Source organism: Arvicanthis niloticus, chromosome 7 (assembly GCF_011762505.2).
Source record: "Arvicanthis niloticus isolate mArvNil1 chromosome 7, mArvNil1.pat.X, whole genome shotgun sequence".
Taxonomy (NCBI): domain Eukaryota; kingdom Metazoa; phylum Chordata; class Mammalia; order Rodentia; family Muridae; genus Arvicanthis; species Arvicanthis niloticus.
Genome location: NC_047664.1, coordinates 13,608,671 through 13,631,513, shown reverse-complemented (window position 1 = coordinate 13,631,513; position 22,843 = coordinate 13,608,671). Strand labels below are relative to the sequence as shown.

Below are 22,843 nucleotides of genomic sequence, written 5' to 3'. Positions count from 1 at the left end.
ATCCCTAGGCATTAGCTTGGCTCAGATGCACCACCACCTATGGAACTACATGTGCTCTGGGTGGAAAATAGGGCGTATGTTTCCAAGCCAAGGTGAGCCAAAATCTGCTGGTCAGTCACAGTGAGTAGTGAGCTTCTCTGGCTTAAGGTATATGCACAAAACTCACAGACATACAGTTTTCACTGCAAGCTAATAATTTCTCTGCCCAGAAGAGCAGGGTAGATTTACCAGACGCTCCATTCCCAAGGACAGGACAAAGCATCAGCATGTGCCATCACCCCCCAAACAAGAGGAAAGCATGGAATAAAGAATAAGACTGGCAGAGGCCACTGGATTCGAGTCTCGCCACTTTGAAATGGCAGTTCAGATTTTCCAAAGAATCATCAGTAAGACCTAAATTTAGAGCTCCTTCCATGGTCTCATGTAAGCGGCAGATTCATCTCGGGGCCAGCATCTACGCCTGGCACTTCCATTGCTAGCGCTTTGTCTTAATAGAACCATCAACTAGGATCTTCCCTACAAAATACACAGGCATCTCAGAAAGGAAGCTACATTATTACAGTTCAATAGCACCAGCCAGAATCAGCATGTCTACCTCACTAACCAAAATTCTCCTCCAGAAAACAGTAATTGCAGAATTCATCAAGAGACAAGCCCATACCTGTTTCTTCAAAAATATTTTCCCACTTAATGGTGCTTACCAGCCTCTCTCCAGAGAGGACCTCCAGGAGCTTGATGAGCATCCGCCCATCTCGGAGGTCGGTATACAGGTCTGTGATTCGGCAGGACACTCGGGCAAGGTGGGAGTTGACCCACTTGGTGAATGTCTTCTTCTGTACGGCTTCACGCTCATCTGTAAGCAGAAGAGAACTTACTTTACCACCAACCCAGCACTGGCAACAGCAGGTGCAAGCCAGCAAAGAAAGCCCCACAGCCCACACAGCAAGAGTACGTCAGCAAAACTAAACTGCAACAAAACCCCCACTTAGCTCTCTACTGTCTGGGAATACTGGGATTTGGACAACCCTTGAATAAGTCAACTCCTAGGCTTGCAGCCAGCAGAATCCAGCAGATGGTGGTGTGGGCCTCAATCAATTTGACTACAGAGCTTCTGGTAAGGTATCCACCTACCATATCCCCAAAAGGTGTGTGAAGTGAACCACACTGCACACAAAAGGGTCCAGGCCTAGAGACTCTCGAAACAGCAGGAAACTGCTTCCCTTAGGTACTAAAGCTGAGGTAACAGATGGCAAGGTAAGTTTACTTATGACTGTGAATTAATGCCAGGGGTCTTCAGAGATTCAGGCACATGTACTGTGGACAACAGAAAAAACAGGCAACAGAGTAGTGAAAATACCTGTCCAGTCAATTTAGGGGACCCTCAGAGCCCTGTGTTTCAACAATGGAGTCTGCCTTTATGTCCTCATCTACAAACTGAACATATAATGATCATCTCCAAACTTGTAAGTACGCACTGAAAAGGTACAACTCCGTGTACACTCACTGAAAATTCAAGTCATCCAGAAAACAGTATTAAAATTTTCAAGTCTTAGTGATCCAGGTTTTGTCCAATTCAAATCTTAAAACTCTCAACACTGAATCACACACAAATAGGCTACCAAACTTTTTGTTTCTGCAGGATGCTCTGAATGAGATTGCTGAAGACTTCCAAGAGGCATTTCCAGTATGCCCTAGAGCCACCCCATTTCCTGACTGTTGGATACAGAACTAACCGACTGTCAGTTATATACTCTCCTACTATCTTATTTCGGCTCCCAAAAGCTGCGCTTCCAGACCAGAGGGTCCCTGCCCTGAGCTGGCTTTGATTGGTAATAAAGCATTGCTTTACAGCTAATGGCAGGGAGATGGGGCGGGACTTTTATATTTCGCAGGCAAGGGACCAAGAGAGGGAAAGGGAGAATCACCATGCAAGGAGAACAGACTTAAAGGCCTGCTGCTATGTAAGAATCTGGGAAAGTGGCCTTCCCCCATTGTGTCTGGGGTAGCAGAGATGAAAAATAGATTTTAAAAGATGTTAACTCAGGAATACCAGAGGAGGGGTATGTGCTAACCATGGGGGAACTTTAGAAGTACCCAGCCATTGAACTAGTTAAGGCATATCAAAATTAGCTGGCATGTATGTGTTTTATTTGTGAATCCAGAAAGCTCTTAAGCAGGTGTAGTGCATAAACAGCCAGGAGCCAAAGCAGTTTAACTAAGTCACTGCTACAGATGGCGCCCAATATGGGGCTTGAACCCACCACCCTGAGATTAAGAGTGTCATGCTTTATCAACTGAGCTAGCTGGGCCCCTTTAGCAGAAGCCCTACTTGTAGTACAAACTTTCTTTGTGGATGTTTACAATATACGACTCGATGGAATAAGCAGAGAACCCAACAATTGCTGTATTGAGAAAAAAAAAAACAGATAATATGTAAAACTCACTCCTACTGATGGCTATATGGTCAGTGGGTACTGGGTTCCTAGATTGGTCAGGGGAACAGTAAACAGTCTAGTACCTGGAAGGCTGTCCTGAAGCCTCCATTCAACCTAGCATTGTAAGGCAGTGAGGCAGAGCCCATGCTGGGCAAGCTTTTACTGTTGTACTTCAAGCCAAGCACCTGCCAAGACACAGAAGTTCCTGGAGGTCCAGTCTTTCCCTAAAGCCTATCCACCCAAAAGAGGGCTTTTCTTCAGGGACAAGAACTAATCAAAAACAAAGGACCAGAAAGGCTGGGGCTGAGGGAAGGAAGAAAAGGCAGTCAAGGGTATACTGTGGAGGGCACAGTAAAAGGAGCTATGCCAGTAACAACATGACAGGATGAAACCACATGTATTATTAAACTCACAATCATTATGATGGATGGTAACTTTACCACTACAGTGGTAAGTGTAGTCTTTGTTGTTGTTTGCTTAAAGTTTGGCTGTTTTGAAAGAGTAGACCAGACCATGTCAAGAGAACATTAAGCTAAGGATATTTCCTAGACTGTACTTAGAAGACTAATAATTCCTAACTTAAATATATTTAGGTCTAACCAATTTCTTTAAAATTATGGTTTCTTGTATATGCTGCAAGGAGTGAAAAAAAAATGTCTTTATCCTGATATTCTAGGTTATTAATGAAGGGTTTGGGGTTCAAAGTCACTACTACACTCAATCTATGAAGAAAAGATGATCAAAATCTGCTTAGGTTAAAATATTTCTCAATAAATTAAGTGTAAAGTATGTTCCACAGCCACCACCGTCCTTTCGGGGTAACTCCCACATTAAAGAAACCCTGGTGGCTTCTTTCAAGTGCAGAATTAGCAGAAGCCCTGCCCCAGAGTTACAGCTCAATCCCGCCCCCACGCCCACCCCCTATCCTCCATGAAGAGGCAGAGGCCAAGGCTGGGAGCAGAGAAAACAGCTTGAAGAACCAACCACACAGATCTGTATAAGAGGCTCCCCAGAACTGAAGTGTACCTCAGAGACTCTAGAAAGGGGGAGGGGAAGGAATTAAAAAGTAAAGGGATGAGAGGTTTAACTCTTCCTGTCTATGCCTTTTCTCCAGTATCAAGTTGATGAAGAGTACTATTAAAAAAAATATATCAGACAGTAAGAAGGCTCCCACCACACTGAGAAAGACAGAAAGAGTCTGTCCCGGGACAGAGGAAGGGCAGAGACCCAGGCCAGCTGGTGTGTCATCCTACAATGGAGTATGTGCAGAACAACACACACTTCTGAAGCAGGAAAGGGGGTGGGGTGGGTTCTACCTCTTGGCCCAGTTCAGAAGGAGAGAAGTGTCCCCAGAGACCCAGTCCTTTGTTCCACCCTTCCTGGGAAGGCAAATGACATCATGCCTGTACTCCCTCTACCCCCATCTCAGAGAGGCTAGAGGAGATAAGCCAGACGCCTGCAGAGGAACAGAAGGCCTTTGGCAGAGACAATGGAAGACAATCCAGAGGGTTTCTAAGCTCAAGCTGCTGTAGCTGGCCAAGCTACAGGGGAAGGCAGTGGGAGGAAAGGGAGCAGCAGCATCGCCCAGTCCTGTGAACGTGAGGTAACCACAGCGAGATGAGTGACCTGGTTATTTAGACCAGTGCTTGACTATGGTCCCTGGAGAACATTAAGCAGTGCTTATAAATATTTTCGATAGTGGTGACTAGGACGGTGTTACTAGCAGCTGGAGGTCAGAGGCCAGGTATACACTGCTAAATACTCTGCACAGGGCAGCCTCTACAACAAAGAATCATCCAGGCCAAAGTGCTCATTATGGCTGGGCTGAACAATCTAGTTTAAAGGTTCTGGGCTTTTATCAATTACAGCAGGAACTCGAGTTTATCAGAGTGTATGCGCTGGAGAGGAACACTTGAATTTAGGGTGGCGTTCATGCATCTTTCTTGGTATACATCAAAGCCTGTTTGAGAACAGTTTGACAGCAGAAAGGGTTGCTGCAGGCAAGCTCGTTCTACAAGAAGCTGGAGATGACGCAAAAAAGCAGGTGCAATCCTGTACGACTCAGTATGTTGGCGGACATTTGGCTTCTCCTGCCACTTTCACTCGCCCCATAATCTTGAATGGCCTTGTATGGTCGTTACCAAGCCAAAATATACAGAATCATAAGAACTTGCTAAAGCCTACCTAGTATCAAACGGGACAGTAAAGTACTCACTGCTGTATCCAGACTATTTTAACTGCTCATTAAATTCATTCCTGCTATAGCCCTACCACCACCTCCAAAGAAGCATTCTTAATTCAAATCATTTAAGAAATTTATCAGGGATGGTAGGATCATATAATCTAAGGTTGAACAATCCTTTAGGAGCCATCTAAATGTACTTTCTTGAGTGAAATAATCTCTTCTTCAACACTCGAGAAGCCACTCAAAAATTCCAAGCTGAGCCTGCTGGTACATGCACAGTACCACACAGTGGGCTGGTTCCAGGCCATCCTGGACCACTGGATTGAAAGCTTGACTCAAAATAAAAAGTAGGAGGGCTGGGGTAGCTGAGCAATACAGTGCTTGCCGAGCATGTGCAAGGTCCACAGTCCAATCGAAAATATCTTCTAACCTACAAAGATAAACGAGTAAAGTCCCAGGCAGGGCTTATAAAACCACATGTAAACATAGGTGCCAGGAGCTTATACAACAGATTACAGAAGATAATGTCATTTCTAGCTTTTAATACAACCAATAGCAGGCACTTATATATAGCCCAGGTCCAGATCTGAGTATCTACAATTCTCACAATGGCACCATGAGACAGGAGATTGGCTCCAGAGCCAGGCCTCTCAGTGACTGAGCAACAGTATCTCATGTACACACCGGGAGGAGGGAAGACAATACATTCCCATTACACTAGGCAGAATCACCGTCACTTTATTGTCCTAGCCCAAGTTTTCTGAGTCTGGTAAGAATAAGGAGGAGTCTTAGATGGGAATGGTGATAGAACCTGCCCATAATCCCAGTGATCTGAAGACTGAGACTACAAGACGGCTCCCAGTTCAGTGCCAGCCTCAGCTAAATGGTGAGATTCTGTCCCTCCTTGGCCCCTCAACCCCCAAAAACACCTCAGAAAGAAAAAAGAAAAATCTCGATACTTAAAAGTAAAAGGAAGGTTCCTTAATCCACAGACAAACTTACTATTTCTCTCCTTCCTTTCTCCTAGAATGTGTGATGCTTTTACCTTCTTTCCTGACTCCTGTTTTTTTCCATAGCCAGAACTGGCATCTGGTGAATATGGTTGCAGGATCCTTGTGTTCATCAAAGCTGTGCTTCAGCCTATAACTTGGCCAGTTATGAAAACGTGCTGCTGTAGTGAGTAGGTACTGACGTGTGTTACACTAGGTGCTTCTCATAGGGTGTGGTGATGGAGGGAATGGTCCTCACTGCTCTTTGGTTTAGCCATCAGGTAAAATCATTGTTCTGTTCTAAATACCAAATCTCTCTCTTAAACATTTGCTATGAAATGAAATTTCAAGTGATCAGATAATATAAAACAGAGACTCAAGGAGAAGCACTTGGAGGATGGGCTGAGTTTACTGTTCCCTCCTATGTGGCTGAAGAGTGGGAAGAGGCTAGTGTGTGAACCACTCCCCTCCTGGCCCCAGGCCACCACCACTTGGGCTGCTGACTTTGAGCCTCTGGGCTCTGCTGCAGAAGTCTTTTGGGTTCTGCCTCCTTGGCAGTTGCTCTAAGGCTCTAGGGAACTTGGAGGAAACAGCTTACAGTGCGGAGGCATTATGGTTGTTGCTGCCGCAGTGTAGTGAGCATCCTTTTGAGTCCGTCACAGGGTTGTGTTCACTCCTTCAGTGGTCAGACTGATGTTTGTGTTATCGTCTCTTGACAGGAGTTACTTAAAGCCACCCAATCTGAAATTCAGAGTGAGCCAAGTTCCGTGTCTCATGTAAGTTCCCATATACTCAGTAAACTATAAGTTCATCTAGGAAAACAAAAAGTTGCTCCCCCAAGCACTTCCTCCCCCACCTTTGTCTCAACTGCTGCTCTCACTCCAAAGGCATCGTCTTTGCTCTCATTCTTTCTTTAGGATCCAAGGGTGTCAGTAATCACGATTTCACTATCTGTTACTTTTTCGGTATGTGTCCAGTGTCCTCTTCTCTACCAGCCTACAATCTCCTCAGGGTAAAAGCTCCACTCTTCACCTGCTTAGAGCCTTACCCACCCACTGGGCTGGGCAGGGAAGCACACAACCAACAGCAACATTTTCAGTGCCCAGAAAGGAGGTTCTTTTAAGGGGAAGGGTGGTTTCTCGGTTTCTTGGTGTAACAGGGCCCTGGCTGCCCTGAACTAACTTGGTACACCAGGCTGGCCTCAAACTCAGAGATCCACCTGCCTCTGCCTCCTGAGTGCTGCCATTAAAACTGTGAACCATCTGGCCCAGCCAAAAGGGATGCTCTTAATAAATCTTCTGCAGTTAGTTAGTAGTCCCCTTGAAATCTAGGAGGAAAGAAATCTCTAAGCACAAAAACATCTAAGTAATTAAACATTATCATTGTACAATAAACCTCTCACAATTGAAGTGTTTTGTAATTGTTCTTTAATATCTAAAATGTAAATACAATTAGATAAAGAAGTCTAAAAAATGAACCTACAGAGTTTGACATTCTTGTCTTGAACTGTTACTTATATCTGTAAAGCCACAAAATATACAAAATATTCCTGACACCCTCTACTAACATTACATGATACACAGACATAATTCAGGCAAAACACCCACTTACGTGAGATAACAAAATTTAAAAGTTAATATAGTGCTAGCCAAATGGTTCAGCAAACAAAGGCATTGCTACTTAGCCTGATATCTGAGTTCAACACCCCCCCAACCCATATGATAGAAGAGAATTTGTTTCCTCAAGTTTTTATGACCTGTAAACACACACACACACACACACACACACACACACACACACACACACACACACACGCACACACACGCATGCACGTCAAATAAAAAATTTAAATGTAATCCATAAACAACTGGGGCTGGAGAGATGACCCAGCAGTTAAGAGCACATGAGGAACCAGGGTTTGGTCTCCGGTACCCACATGGTGGCTCACAATTATCTGTATCTCCAGTTCTAGGGGATTCAACATCTTCTTTGACCTCCTTGAACACCATGTACGCATGTGGTACACATATATAAAATACAGGAAAAACACTCATACAAATAAAAATATAAAATAAAACAAAACAGAAAACATTAACAAGACCCAAAAAAAGGCCAATTGTCATAGACTAAAAATTTTAATGACTTATCCATAAAAGCAAAATCCTTGATTTTCTCCTCCCCGCCTCCTTTTGTAAGGAGGGAGAGGGGTCCCAGTGAAAGACTAGGATGGGATGGAGATCTTGGGTCCTGGAGCAGCAGGGACAATGACATAGCAGGAAACCACAAACAAGCAACTGGTCCTACTGATAACAGCACCAGCTGCTCTGAGGCAACAGAAGGAAGGAAACTCATCTGACTACAGTCCTCCCTGGGACTGGTCTGGAGCCTGCAATTCATGTTTGCTGGTTGGCATATAAATAGAACCTGAGGTATTCTTTTTCCTAACAGCCCCCCATGAAGAACAAAACCCATGTAAACATCTATTTTGAAAGCACAAGCAGGACTGGGAATGTAGCTCACTTGCTTAAGCATTCCTAGGGCCCCATAATAAACACAGTGTCACCACAAATCCAAAATGGCACAAGCAGACCTGCAGACTATAAAACCAGCCATGAGCTCTGTTAGCCTGGCACCTGCGCTCTGCATCAGACGGAGAGCCCCGTGGACAGAGGGCAGAGCTTGTCTTCTGAGCAGCACAGCTTGGATTCTCACAAGGCAGAGCCTCTGCAAGGACACGCACTCTGCAGCTATAAACCCAGAAAGCACACTGAACTCCTGTGTCCTTGCCAGTTCTACTTCAAAGTGAACCCCTTGAAATCACAATTTACAAGAAGCCAAGACTGTGGAGCTAGTTATGGCCACACCTTCCTCTGAAAATAAGTGGGTGGAGAAATGGAATTACCATTGAAAACAAGACCTAGGAGACAATGTGAATTAACAACAGTGTATAGTGCCCAAGCCAGGACTAGGGAAAAGGTGTGTAGTTACAGACACAAAACTCCATTCGAGATGTTTAGAAACATTCACTGAAGATGGTTCCCTTCAAAACTGCTTCACATGCAGAAAGTACACTGTGAAGCTGGGGATCCACTGTTCTCCACAAAGCACAGCAGGCTGACGTAGCCTCGAACTGCCGCCAGAGAAAAAAGGAAGGAGGACAGGGGAGCGGCCACTGTTTCTGTGTTAGGCTCTACCTCCACTAACTCTGTCCCAGGGATAACTTCACGAGGAAACAGACACACAGTGTTTTTGGTAATTCACCAGAACCCCAAAGAATCTCAAAACCCTGCTCACACTCCACACTGCCCTGGGAAAAGAGAGACTATTAATTAGCTTGCAAGGGGAAAAGAGGAACACAGCTATCCATCTCCAGTCCCTTTATGAGTTTAAAGATCAAATCCGTGGATGGGAGGGACCAAGAAAACACAGAACAAGAAGATGACTTGGTCTGTCCTGACTTCAATCTCCAGCACCCATGTGAAGGACTAATGACAGCATGTCCTTGTAATCCTAGCACTGAGGAGACATAAACAAGCTGACCCTGGGTCTTGCTGGCCCATCAGTCTAGCCTTAAGTAGTAAGTGCTGGAGTCAAATAAAAGACCTTATCTCAAAAATGAGGTGGATGGCACCCAAGAAATGATAGCTGAGGTTGTCTTCTGGAGCCCACAACCAACATGCACATGTGATGTACCTATCTACATACACAAAAGAACAAGTTACACATGAAAATCTTAAAGTATCAACTTAACATAGGTGTCAGTAAACTGCAGCCTATAGCCTATTTTTCTGTAACCTGAGAGGAGCTAGAACACCCTGCACCCCTAACTCCATACCTACTGTAGAGGAGACTGAGTGCAGAGCCTCATTATACATATGCTAGCCAGACACTGCACCACTGAGGCTTCCACTCTGCTTTTTGGTAAAGGGCATTGCTCAGTGCCTTAGAGTCAGTATGTAGCCCAGGCAAGCCTTCAATTTCTCAATCCTCCTGACTCAGTCTCCTAGGTAGTTGTCATGTACCATCAGACATATTTAGCTTTACATTTTGAAGGGACTATTTAAAGAAGAGGATGATAACACTACAAAAATCCTTGTGGCCCACAAAAGCCAAGATTGGCAATCGTCCTGTCCTTTATAGAAGAAGTCTATCATTTTAGTTTTAAGCACTTTGAGAATATTGTCAGCACCACAATTGTCAGATTCCCCTATCAAGTCAACCTCAACCTAGCAAATAAGCACTCTGCACTTGTCAGAAACAAGGCATTGTCTCAGGTGCCACATCAAACTTCTCTGTTAAGCCAGTTGATGTTCCATAGTCAACACACATTTTTAGTTTTGTTACTGCAACAGTATCCACAGACAGAAGATGAACTTGGGTCTCTTCCTCACCCATCTGGCTGTTAAGAGCCCAGGGAAGCACCTGCACCCTAAGAGGATCAGCAAGAGCTAGATGCTCAAGGCTGGCTTCCCTAACTGGCTGCATTCTTCCTCTGAAGGGCATTATGTTCTATCACCCAACCCTCCCTGAAAGGAGGGTGAAGTGGATTTCAAGGTGAACAGAAAGTAACATGTAACAGTCATAAATATTAGGACAAAGTTTCAACATACACAAACAGTAGATCCTTAGTTTTTAAGCTACATGTCAGAATGTTATTACTGACAGACTAGTAGCAACCATCGTAAAGGGCACAGCAAAGATGAAACACAAAAGTAGCTGAATGAGGCTAGGTGGGAGTGAGTGGGCTCTGTGCCGTAATTTTTCTAAGTCATAATGCTTTCTAAGGAGCAGTTAAGAGGTCTGAGAGATGGCTCAGCAGGTAAGGGCACTTGCTGCCAAGCCTGATGCTCTGAGTTTGATCCCTGGAACCAAGCCCTCCAGGTTGAGTTTTGACCTCAGGTGTGTACATGTACACACATAAAATGTAGAAAACTAAACTCTAAACCAACCTATCATGTGGCACACACATGTACAGGTAAGACTAGAATTCTGTACAGCTAGGGCTGACGGTGCAGTTCAGGGGTGCAGTGCTCCTCTAGCATGCTTGAAGCCATAGGTTAGTGCCACATAACAAGTGTGAGGATGCAGACCTAAGACCAGAAGTTTAAGGTCATCCTTGGCTAGGAGATGAGTATGAAGCCTATGTTATCAGAGGACCTTGAAGAAACCACAAACAAACAAACATAACAAATTTAAAAGTTGGCCTCTGTCTCAATCAACATTACAAATTAGTCACCTAATTTGGCCAATGACCACTGCCCACTGTAGGAACTATCTGGGTTAAAACGGCATTACTAAATAAGAATATCTCAACTTCAATGTCAAACTCTAAATATCTACAGACTCCATGTGTGTTTGGGTTAAGGGGAACAAAGACTGTCTACTACACTGGGATCTCACAAATAACTAATGACTGAAAAGATTAAGAAACAAAATGTAAAACAGTGTGATGTTGATGAGTACCTGGCCTGACCTAATTTAAAATAATATACCAATGTATGGAGTCAAAATTGTACTTCTCAGAGTATTGTTAATTTAGGAAGTAATTTATTAAAGTGTAAGCTCTAACCCAATTCATAGCTCCACAGTTAGCCTGGCAACTATACCGATGTCTAAAACGTTTGCCATGCAGAAGAGCAAGCATCACACACACTGATGATCAAGTCAATGAGTGTATTGATTACTCTGTGTATTGACCAAAAGTGACTTACGAAGAGTTTACTTTCACTTGTGGTTTTCCAAGGGGGAGCCTATAGTGGGATGGAAGGAACAGCAGCAGAGTCAGGGCAGGCAGCTGAGAGACCCCATCCCAGGCCATCCTCACTGACCACTTCCTCCAACAAGCTTCTACCTCCCAAAGGTTCCAATAACAACCCCGCCTCCTCCTCCAACCAGGGATCGTGTTGAACTACGTGAGCCTACGGGGACACTTCTACAAAACTCCAAAGTGAGTAACCAAGTACGGGGCTTCAGAGTATTCAGCGTTCTTTCCCAGGCTGGCGAGGTGGCTCAGCAGGTAAAGTCACTTGCTGCCAAGACCAATGACCTAAGTTTGATGCCCAGAACTCACACTTGTGGGAGACGACCTCCACAAGCTTGTCATGGCATGCCCATGCCCATACACATACATAAATAAAATATAATTTAAAAATATTTAGCGATCTTTCCCTAAAAACTACGGAGGAATCTTGAGTTCCCTAAGAATTCACAGTGCTAGATGGTTCACACCTTCAACTACTATTTAGTTACTTTCAGAGAAGGAAGATAGGATAAAGTTATCATGACAGCAGCAGCAGCAAGCAGGAAACCCTGCCTCCTAATTTCCTGGTGGCTTTCCCCAACTTTACCTCTATAGTAAAAGGGGCACAAAAGTGCTTTCCAAGCTAAACACTACAGTATGACCAGCAGACCCACAAGCGTCCAATGTACACAGCCTTGTTTAAAGGGCTAGAGCCTGGACGTGGAAATGGCCTGACCCCACCACCTGTCATGTCTATGGAATGGCAGCACAGTTAATAGTTTCTATTAGTGGGTTTTACATTTTAATTCAAACCAAATTTTCATTATTAAGAAAATAACCAAAGCTTCCATGCTACTTCCACAGGAGATGATGCAGAAAGCTATTTATTTACCTAAATTTAATTTTTTAAATGACAAAAACAAAGCTTTGAATGGAAATAGATACAAAGGCAGAAATTAGTTTTTCTGTTTTCTTTGATCTGGAAATGTACGCCCGTCACTAAACACATCAGCAAATCTGTTCACTCCAAAAGCAGGTCCAGCCACTGCATTCGTTCCACCCACCTAAGGCTTATCGCAGTGTAAGGTAGTCTCAACAGGTGTGGGGTGTGGGGACCCGGCTGTTGGTACCAGTATGGAGGTGGGTAGGACAGGGTAAACTAGCCTCCTCACAAAGTGCTATTGCTAGTTACCTCTTGCTCTACCAATTTGTCCTTCAGTGGCATTTCATTGCTTAATGAATACCTAAGCCTTTTCTCAATAGCCACTATAAAGATAGCAATCTATGGTTAGTGTGGGAAGGGCTGGAGGCTCACACTCTGTTCTGTAGGCACTGCAGACAGTAGAGTCCACTGTAGGGAGCAGGTGGAATTAAACCATAACTCTGCTGCTTACGCTTGAAAGATGAACCCTGTCACTTTAGCAAACACATGAATAACTGCCACATTTGTATGTATCTGGGAAGATAAACATGCACTTCCTCACCTATAGAAATCCACTCTGTAAAGACTTATGTATGAGCCGGGCAGTGGTGGTGCACGCCTTTAATCCCAGCACTTGGGAGGCAGAGGCAGGTGGATTTCTGAGTTCGAGGCCAGCCTGGTCTACAGAGTGAGTTCCAGGACAGCCTGGACTACACAGAGAAACCCTGTCTCGAAAAAAAACAAAAAAACAAAACAAAAGACTTATATATGAAAAAAGATATATAGGATGATACTACAGGTTTTAAAATATTTATATATAAGAACAGGATTTAAAAACAGTATTATTAAACCTAAGAAACAGATTTATACCTAAGAACAGTAAAAGCACAAGAAAGGACTAGAAACAACAAAGGGTAAGTAAGTAAAATTAAAATATAGCTGATCCACAAAAAAGTAATAAATAAGGGAACCTCGGAGAGGTGACTCCGTGTCACGGAATGTAGGGAATCTATACAACATATATGAAAACATATAGAGTGTATATAAGTTATGCATGTACCTACAGAAGTTTTTCAAACTATTAGTCATAATTATCTCAAGGGAACAGCAAAGATGGAGATGTTTCCATCTGTGAATTTCTGAACTGATTGTTAATTTCTTGTTTAAAAACCCTAACCCTGAGTATATACTGATTTTGAAAATTTAAAGGCCATTTCCATTTGAGTGGGAAATATCGTATCATTGTTACTTGACAAGAGCAAAGGACTGAGAGCCGTGGATAGGTATCCACGGGCTGCAGGAAAACTCGAGAGAATGTACACATGCCCATCAAAGGACCTGTCGTTGCTGTCTTGGACGAGTAGTCGTAGTCTAAAACAAATACATACTACCTTCTGAGAAACACCAAGCCAATATTTACCCTCTCACATCATTTATAAACATAAATTACAAGGCAAATATTAGTGCTTCCTTTTAACAATGGACACTGGGAACATTAATTTTATAGTCACTTTCTCTCAAGAAATTCTGAGTTCTACAGGATATAGGGCAAGAGTTTCCAACAACAGCCAGCAAACAATTCAAAAGACGAGGAGCAGTAAAGCTTGGGCCAAGTGTCCAGTCACCCGTACTTAAGGTAAGAAGTTCCCATTTTCTCTCTTATTTACAGGGGTTCAATTTCATATTTCATATATAAGAAAACAAGTCCTATTCCAAGCAAAGCACTACAGCATCAGCTATTATGCCGTCACCATTAGCCGTGTCTGCGGGGACAAGCCCAATAGGGGCTGATGCTAAAACCACAGGAGGTGCTCTGGACATGATTCTAAGGAATCTCTGGAGGAGTTAAACCATCTCCTATATACACTATAGTTAGGGTTTACTGAGTGAGCACTGGGGACCAGCACTGTTGAAACACTTTGCTAACATGGAATTAATTCTCATAAACACTATGTGAAGAAGTATAAGGGTTAGAGAGGTTCAGTGATTTGTGCATTCTCAAGGGAAGCACAATCCTAGGAGTGTGATTCTGAAGCCCCTGCTGTCTTATGTATTCTGTGTCAGCAATGTTCATGGGCTACAACTACAAGTTATACCTTGGATGCCAGACAAGGTTGCCCCTCTCCTGATAGGAACAAGCTGAATTCAGTCTCTTTACTTTTCCTTTTTGATTGTTTTTGAAATTGGGTCTGATGTAGCCAGTTTGAGGATAACCTTGATCTTCTTCCTGCTTCTGACGTCTGAGAGCTGGGGTTACCATTACACCCGTTTTATGTGATGCTGGAAATGGAATTCAGGGCTTCATGTATCCTTAAGATACTATGCATGTCATGAACATTCCTAAACTGAAAGGTTTTGGACACCCTCATAAAAAACAAACAAACAAACAAACCCTCCATCTTTCCAGTTATTCATTAAACAAGAGAGGTGTGCCTCTCCCCTGTGGGACACCTGCGAGGCACATAGATATATCAACCTTGCACTGGGAGGCCTTTGCTCAGTCATTACTAATCCAAATCCAAGAATGACATCTCCATTTTCAAGTGTCACATTGCAAAATATTCCACCCCCTCTCCCATCTAAAATAGTCTGTGTCTTATGCCTGTGATCCCAGCACTCAAGAGACTGAGGGAAAGGAGACTGATACTAGTGCCCAGCTCAGTCTAAGCTACACACAACAGTACTTGTTTTTAAAAAAAAAAAAAAAAAAAAGAGTAAGAAATATGTAATTGCACAAACATGCTGGGCCCCAGAGCCAATGACTTAAGTAAGCTAGTTTTGCAACTTTCTGCCATCATGTACTTTAAACAAACATAAAATATTTCACCACTGTATCTGTTTGAAGGCCTTATCAGTGTAGAATTAAGGATCTGAATAAGATTACATAAGGTTTCACCTTTACCATGTTTCCAGAACTACCCTGGCTCTTGGGCCTGATCATTTCAGGGACCTCCACCCCTTTCCCCACCCCCACCCCAACATGAAACCACAAAGTAGCATGTCTGCTTTCAGGGAAGATATGGGAACATTCTTCAATAGGATTTGGAGGCAAGCAGTGCTTAATTAATAAAAACATATAATTTGGGGCAATTAGCAGCAGCAACAAAATGCTGAGGGTCTTTTTATCTTAAGGCCATTCCTATGGACAGAGGCTCGGGATTAATGAAGTTTAACAAGAGCAGCAGCTGGTAATTAGTCTGTGAAGGAAGCAGTAATAAAAGGGGAAAAGGACTCTACTCAGGCCTAGGACAGTTGTTCTTTAACTGTGGGCTGTACCCTGAGCCACAAAGTGGTCGCAGGGCAAATTAAAGGCTAGAAACTAGACAAACACACACAAATATCAAGTAGACAACCACAACTCCCCAGAACAAGGAAACCAAAGCATGAAAGCTGGCTGCAAGGTTGCCTTGCCAGTCTAGAAGTAGCCAATCAGCACCAAGGTTGCCCAGTCCCAGCCAAGACACCCTCAAAAGCAGCAACAAAGGACAATACCCACGTCTGGATAAGCAGGTCAGCCAACAATGTCTGTCAACCCAAGTTTCTATGAAGCCAGTCTCCCTCCACAGCACTAACGATATTGAAGGGCTACCGATGGAGAGCAGCAGTGATAGCTAGTAAATTTCTTGTTTGGATGAAAAATAATAGCAGATAAATCAGGAACAGAGGTGTTATGTCTGTAATCCCAGCTAGGGAGGCCTAGCTGGGCTTCAAAGTTAGCATGACTTAGTGGCTACAACTCTTGCTTGGCATGTAACACACACACACACACACACACACACACACACACGCACACACACACGAGAAAGGATGGGAAATATGACGGGGGGAAGATGAGAATACTAGAATTATAACGTCATTATACACAAATGCATACAATCCCCCACATACACAAATAAGCAGCAATACAACACTGTGATCTTCTCAGATCATATGGTCTGAGCTTGATTAACATGGCTTTCCCGCTCATGAGGATCAACTGTAGACAGAGCTAGCTAGAGAATACAGACAAAAGGGGACTGACAAAGTAGGCTCTTGTTGCTTCAAGTTCCAAATACTGTTTAGTTCCACATGGAGTAGGGACCTTTAGTCCCTACCACTTGACAAAGAAGAAATCTTATAAAACAAAGGCACCCCAAGCAATCTTCAAGAGATTTTCTCCAAAGAACATATCCCCAGCCATCACTGTCCTGACAATACAGGGTACTCTGTAACCCTTGTGGATGCTTCAATTTTCTTGGCATTGGCTTCCTTCCCAAGGGGGCCCAAAGCTGACAGAACCAGCCCAGAAACCTTTCACCTATGGCTGCAATGTAAATGAAACCATGGTTACTTATTTACACAACAAAGAAATTCAGGTTGGTCCTAGAAACAGAAAGAGCAGTTCTCAGGCACTACTAAAGGAGAAAGTAACAGCACTAGAAAAGAGGTTGGGGGGGGGGGGGTAGAATCCTTTTCCAAAGACGTACTGCTCTGGTCTATTTACTTGCACAGTTATACTGGACTTGGCGGAAAAGCCCAAAAAACAATAGTCATTTCGGTCTAGATGCACTAGCTAAAACCAGTACCTAAATTCCCACATTCTCTCAGACTCACCTCAGGTGAACCCAAGGTCAGGAGTTTCTGAGCCTCAGGGAAGTACTGTTGAGAAGCACCTTTGTCTAATGCTATTCTGCCACTGCAGCCAGGAGCCAACGGAACATGTTAAGGGGCTAACCACGCTAACAGTCCCTTAACATGCTAATCACTGTGCAGCCTGGCTGTCCTGGAGCTCCTCAGACAGGCAGGCACACCCAGAAGGCACACCCTTCCTACTATAGAGGAAAGCCCTGCTCCTTGACTACTAGAGCCCTGTCATGAAGTTTGAGTTTACTTATGTAAGGGCTGACTAGGTGTCACACCCACAGGCTCAATCTGGAAGAAAATGCCAAGATGTAGCCAAGTACTGCATTTCTTCCAGTCCACACCTACAGAGGCCACAAGACAAATGTAAATTGTTTCAACTGTCTTTGACCATGGACTAGTTACAGCTCCTTCTACATTTCAAAATGCACTGCAACTTAAAGTAAAGGGAATATCCCATGACCTATGTAAATCTGCAATCAGCTTTATGTTTATGAGAGAAAAGAAGACTACAGAAAACACACACACACATAAGTACAGATCTTGGGGTAAGACCCATTAGCAGGGACATGACATCTTTCTGAACTTCCCAAGAACGATAGTCACATTTTCTCTAGACAGAGAAGCCAAAGAAAAGAGCCCATGAATCCATGATGAGTCTGTGGTTCTGCACTGAGCACAATTATCACATCCACACAGAAAATGTCACTGCCAAGAGGCACTGGCTCAGATCAAATTCAATCATAAATGTAATAAAAACCCTTACTTCCCTGGTGCCAGCAGTAACAGCTAGTAAGGAAAACCAAGTTTTGTGGTTTTATGATACTAACAAGTGTGGATAAACCGCTCTAAAAATTATTTTTACATAATATGGGGAAATTCAAAAGGAGGCCTGAAAAATGACAGAGGAACCCTGCCACCACCAATTATGAACCAGTCTGGACAAAATCAAGAAGCTTAACCTCTCAGAATTCGTCCTTCCCAAATCAGGGTCTCTCAAGTCCTTGCAAAATGCTAGTCTGAGAGCTAGAAAATCATAGACTGAGGAATTGGGTCTTCTCAGAAATTATCACTCAAAACACACTAGAAAGGTAGCATAGCAAAGTGTTTGTTTGTTTGTCTAACAACAATAACAAATGATCTCAAAGCAGACTGTCTGGGTTATAATTCTGACTACGCTTTACAAGTTGAGCTCTTCTGGCCAACATGCCCTTTGTGCCTCACTCAGCCTACCTTCATGATGGAGACAATGCCTCAATGGGCTGTGGTAAAGAACACAGGAATCAAGGCTGCAAATACACAGAACTGTTCATGCACAAGCCTTGTGTGGCTGCTCTTGAGAGCACTACAATGCTCTGGGCCCCAGACTTTAGGCAAGGACCTCTCGCCGTGCTCCTCCTGTCCCACAATGGCCCTTCCCCTTCCTTCACAACCCATCATCTCCTCTACAGGACTTGATTCTTTGATCTCAGAGAACAGGATACCTAAATTGTTTAAATTTGGGTTTTGCTCTTTGTTTGTTCTGGGGAGGTGAAGGTGCTTTTTCTTTTTTCAGTTTTTTGTCCCCTTTAAAACAGTGAACATCTATCTATTAGAACCTTGGGGGAGCATTCAGACAAATCAAAGTGCCCAAAGTATAACAGTGCATTTATTTACCGAAGTCTTTCCATTTGTATTAGATGACCGACAGCCCTTGCTAACCTGCAAGACAACTGAAACACTAGCTACTTGTCTAATGTTACTTTGCCAACCCTGGCTTCTAAGCAGCAGAGTCTGTGGACTTGTGCCAACATTAACTTACAGTTAGCTAACAAAATGGAGGCAAAAATCCCAAATAATAACCATAAATAACTGAAATGGGAGAAATACCATATCCTGGGTAACCCCGCCCCAGGCTCGTTTTGTGACTCCTCTGCTCACACCTACTTCCATCATATAAGCTTCAGCATGTTCTTGACAATTCTCTCAAAATTACTGTTTTTACATCCCACAATCAGAAAGCAATATACCTTCACACATCTTGAAACATTTGCCATTTCTTCTCTTTTAAAATGTAATTTCAGAGAGTAGCCGGCCTTTATATGCCCAAGATTCCAATGTCCTTACACTGCACACGCTCGTTCGTCATGACATCTACGTCCTTCTTGTGCATCACGCTGTCCCAGCCTGCAGTGGCACAACTAGAGCACATTATAAGCCACTGGCTTTCAAGTTTTGTCAGGTTTCAAACAATGTTTTAGAAATCACAACTAATTCATCAAAACAGCAGAAACCCTGAAGCACTAGGTTGGACCAAGAGACTCCTTGGGCCTACACAAACGCCACTGAGCCAAGTCAAGGTAGTATCAGAAAATGGAAGACCTGAGCGACAAAGCAATTAAAGTGGCTGCCTTCTCCCTAACTCTGCTGTCATAACTAAACCGTACTAAATAAGGGTCCCGTCCCCCGGCACATTTGTCTCATACTACACGCTAATTCCTATCTTGGGAAAAAGCAAGAAAACCAAAGTCCTCTGTTGGAACAAAGCCTCCTTAATGCATATAAACAAATTTCCCTCTCCTTTGATTCAAAGGATTGTAGACAGATTCAAATGAGCTCTTAAAGATATACCCTGAAGTAGAGCAAGAGTCTGGCGGCCAGCCCTCACCATCCTGCCCGAGTCCACAGGACTCAGAGAGTTCAGAAGGAGCTTGACTCACCAAATCTCAGAACCATCTAAAATAAGACCAGCTCAAACTCCTTCCTCCACATAGCTTTCTCAGCTCCATGGAGACTATTGGCCTGTGAGTGGACGTCAGCGATGCCCTTGCAGACAGAAGCATCACATCTGGAACCTATGCTGTTTTCTTACAACGTCAATGACAAGCAAATTAAATGGCTGTGTGGCTTAAATGAAAGAATTTACTCATCAGCAACAACAGCTTTATGTTTTGATATCTGAAAAAAAACTACTTTTTTCCAGCGGTGCATTATTCAGCCTGTTGATAGGTTAATTGTGCACTTTAAAAACCCCCACAAACCTGTCTAATACCTACAAAAAAGTGACCAAGTATACAATGGCTTAAAGCAAAAACTTAAATAAATTCTATCCACACAGGCTGACAGCTGTGTGTACTATCACTTGCTTTGTGTTGCCACCTATTAGAAAATAGGATTTTAGGACCTGGGAAGATAGCTTAGTCAATAAATTACTTGCTCTGAAGCATGGACCTGAGTTCTATCCCTAGAACCCATGTCAAAACAACAACAAAGTACGTAAGCAAACAACTCGGGTAGTGTGTGCTTACTGCGGTCACCACTGGGGAGGTTGAGACAGGCAGATCTTTAGTAGTTTCTGACCAGCCAGTCCAGCCTAATTAATAAGCACCAGGCCAGTAAGACCCATCTCAAAAAAAAAAAAAAAAAAAAAAAAAAAAAACCAACACAAATTGGACTAGACATGGTGGTGTACAGTTTAACACCCAGCATTTTCAAAGGGTCTCTGTGAGCCAGCCTAGTTTATATAAGAGTTTCACAACATATATAAAAAGACCCTGTCTCAAAAAACAAAAACAAACAAACAAAAAAACCTGACATGGGTCGTGCTCTCGGTAAACCAGTGCTACTATGAAAAGTATGACTGGTGTCATCTGGTTTGGGATTGGGAGCCACACCCTTGCCACCACATTGTGTAAGAGTATACTGATAACCTGTGGCTTCAAAGTCAAACCACAGACTTCTGCTTCTGCATTGAATGTGAGTTTAAGAAAAAAGTGCGAGGTGGTTTCCAGCATGAGCTGGGTGTGAAGCAGGTGCCTTGACACACACACACACACACACACACACACACACACACACTGTATTCACCCTTTCTGACCTGTGCTGGAAGAGCTCCCCTCCAGGAGGAGGAAGGAAACAGGGTTCTAGGACAGAGCTATGTAGTCAGACCCCGTCAGAGGGAGAGAGGGAGAAATAAGGGGGTGGAGAGGGGAGGGAGAATAAACTGCAGGGACTGCTGCTAGACAAATGCTGGCCACACCCAACCACACCCAGGTTCTCTGGAATGGAGTGTGTGTAGAACAATGGTTTAAGGCAACTATGGCTTTGTGCACAACCAGCTATGGATGCCAGCTCTACCACTAGCAGTTACATGACAGTGGCCAAGTCACTTCATTCCTCCACGCTCATCATCCTCATATGTAAACATAGATCGTGTCTGTTCTTATCTCGAGAATTCTTCAGAATGCATAAGGTATGATGGATAGCACTGGGAGACTGAGGCAGGAGGACCATCAGTTCCAGTTCTATAGTAATACCTGTCTCAAGAGACCAACACAAACAACAGAACTGAGTAAGTAAACAGTGTACTCAGTGTTACCAGTAAATAGGATGCAGCCTTTCCCACCAGCAGGAACCTGAGCAACTAAGTTGGCATTTGTCTTCCCCTCATAAAAAAAATCTTGTTTTTTTTTTTTTAAACAAATGTGTACTTTTCAGAGGATCAACACACAGGAACGGAGATGATTCTCACAGCAACCTGGAAGAGGTCCTCTGCTCTCCAAGTGTGTGTAGCCCACCTTCCCTCTTTCAGAGTATCTACTCAAATCCTCAAAGCTTCCTTCTTCATCTCTTGTTGGTGAGCTTCCTATAGGTGGAGAGAGAAACTGTATCTCTGTGAGTCCAGCTGCCTAGTGGAGCTGGAGACTGAAACCCTACCATAAGCAGAATATTAATCAGAAGTTGAATCACACCTGCTCATTATTCTAATGACCAGGGCTCCTCATGCAAGAATAGTTTTGTTTTCTTTTTTTAATACAAGAAATCTAGTCAAGTTACACTGTAAATTCCTACTAGAATAGAAGAAAACATAAGATTGCACATCAGCTTCTGAATTACCAAGAGATCTGTGTCTCATGTCCCTTTTCCTTAAACCCTGAGCAGACAACAGGGATGGATATGACTTAATTCAGGAGCTCACAAGAAAAGGAAGTAAGAAAAGCCTGGTGACAGCAGAAGGTCAAAGGGTCCCCACAGAGTTGGGGTGTGAGTGTAAGAGCTAGACCATGAGTTAACTAACATCAGCTCCCACTGCCTCTATTCCACCTGCCTTTGAGGTAAGCACAGAAGATCACCACCCCAGACTCCTTCCACCATTCACACTCCTCCCACCACCCCAGACTCCTTCACCATACACACTCCTCCCACCACTCACACTCCTCCCACCACTCCAGAGACTCTCTCCTTCCCTCAATTCTACCCCATCTTCCAAAGGGAAGTTGAATGAATTTACTACCTCAATAAAGACTACAATTATGCACAGTTGTGACCAAAAAGGCCCAGTCAACTAGGCCACAGTCTGGTCCACTGATAAATGACTGGCAGTTTCCTGTATTTCAAGTGAAAAACAACTTAACTTTGAAATCATGTATTTACATAGAAAAAATAAGAGGATTTAGAAAATGGGGTAGGGACTAGGAAACACCAAGGACTAGAAAGTAGTTTGGGCTCAAAATTATTAGAAGCAAGGTGAGTGTGCACATTAATGTGTTATTTACATTTCTGAGGCCCTTCCTTTGTTTGATCAGTGTGAGTCACCTGTCTGGCCTCCACACAAATTATTACTCATGCAGCAGGCCCTGGGGCAAAGGCACATGTGCAGTGTAAAACGCTGGGTTGGCTTTACAGTAACACAACACACAAATGTGAATGGCTGCCACACCCAGGGAAATGGATCCAATTTCCCAGGATACACTGTGGAGCACTTGCTGCCATGAAGCCAGATTATAAACTTTTCAAGCATCACACTCAAAGGAAGGAAAGAGTCAATGGGAGACATCCGATACCTAACTCTAGCAAACTACCTATCCAAACGTTTATACTATGTTTAGTTTCTTCACGACTCCTAACAGCAACAGTAAAACTCCACAGCACCTTGCAGTTCTTAAGAATACATTCAGCTGGGCGGTGGTGGCA

General features: G+C 43.5%; 1 protein-coding gene across 2 annotated transcripts in view; it reads right to left on the bottom strand.

The window, feature by feature from the left end:
• The window catches only part of Sptbn1 (spectrin beta, non-erythrocytic 1), a 159,646-nt gene that overhangs the window by 56,776 nt on the left and 80,027 nt on the right, over positions 1–22,843 (bottom strand). For both annotated transcript variants that reach the window (XM_076937963.1, XM_034508259.2), the window contains one exon: positions 702–853. In XM_076937963.1, coding sequence (XP_076794078.1) covers positions 702–853 — 152 coding nt within the window. The remainder of the gene's footprint in view (positions 1–701; positions 854–22,843) is intronic.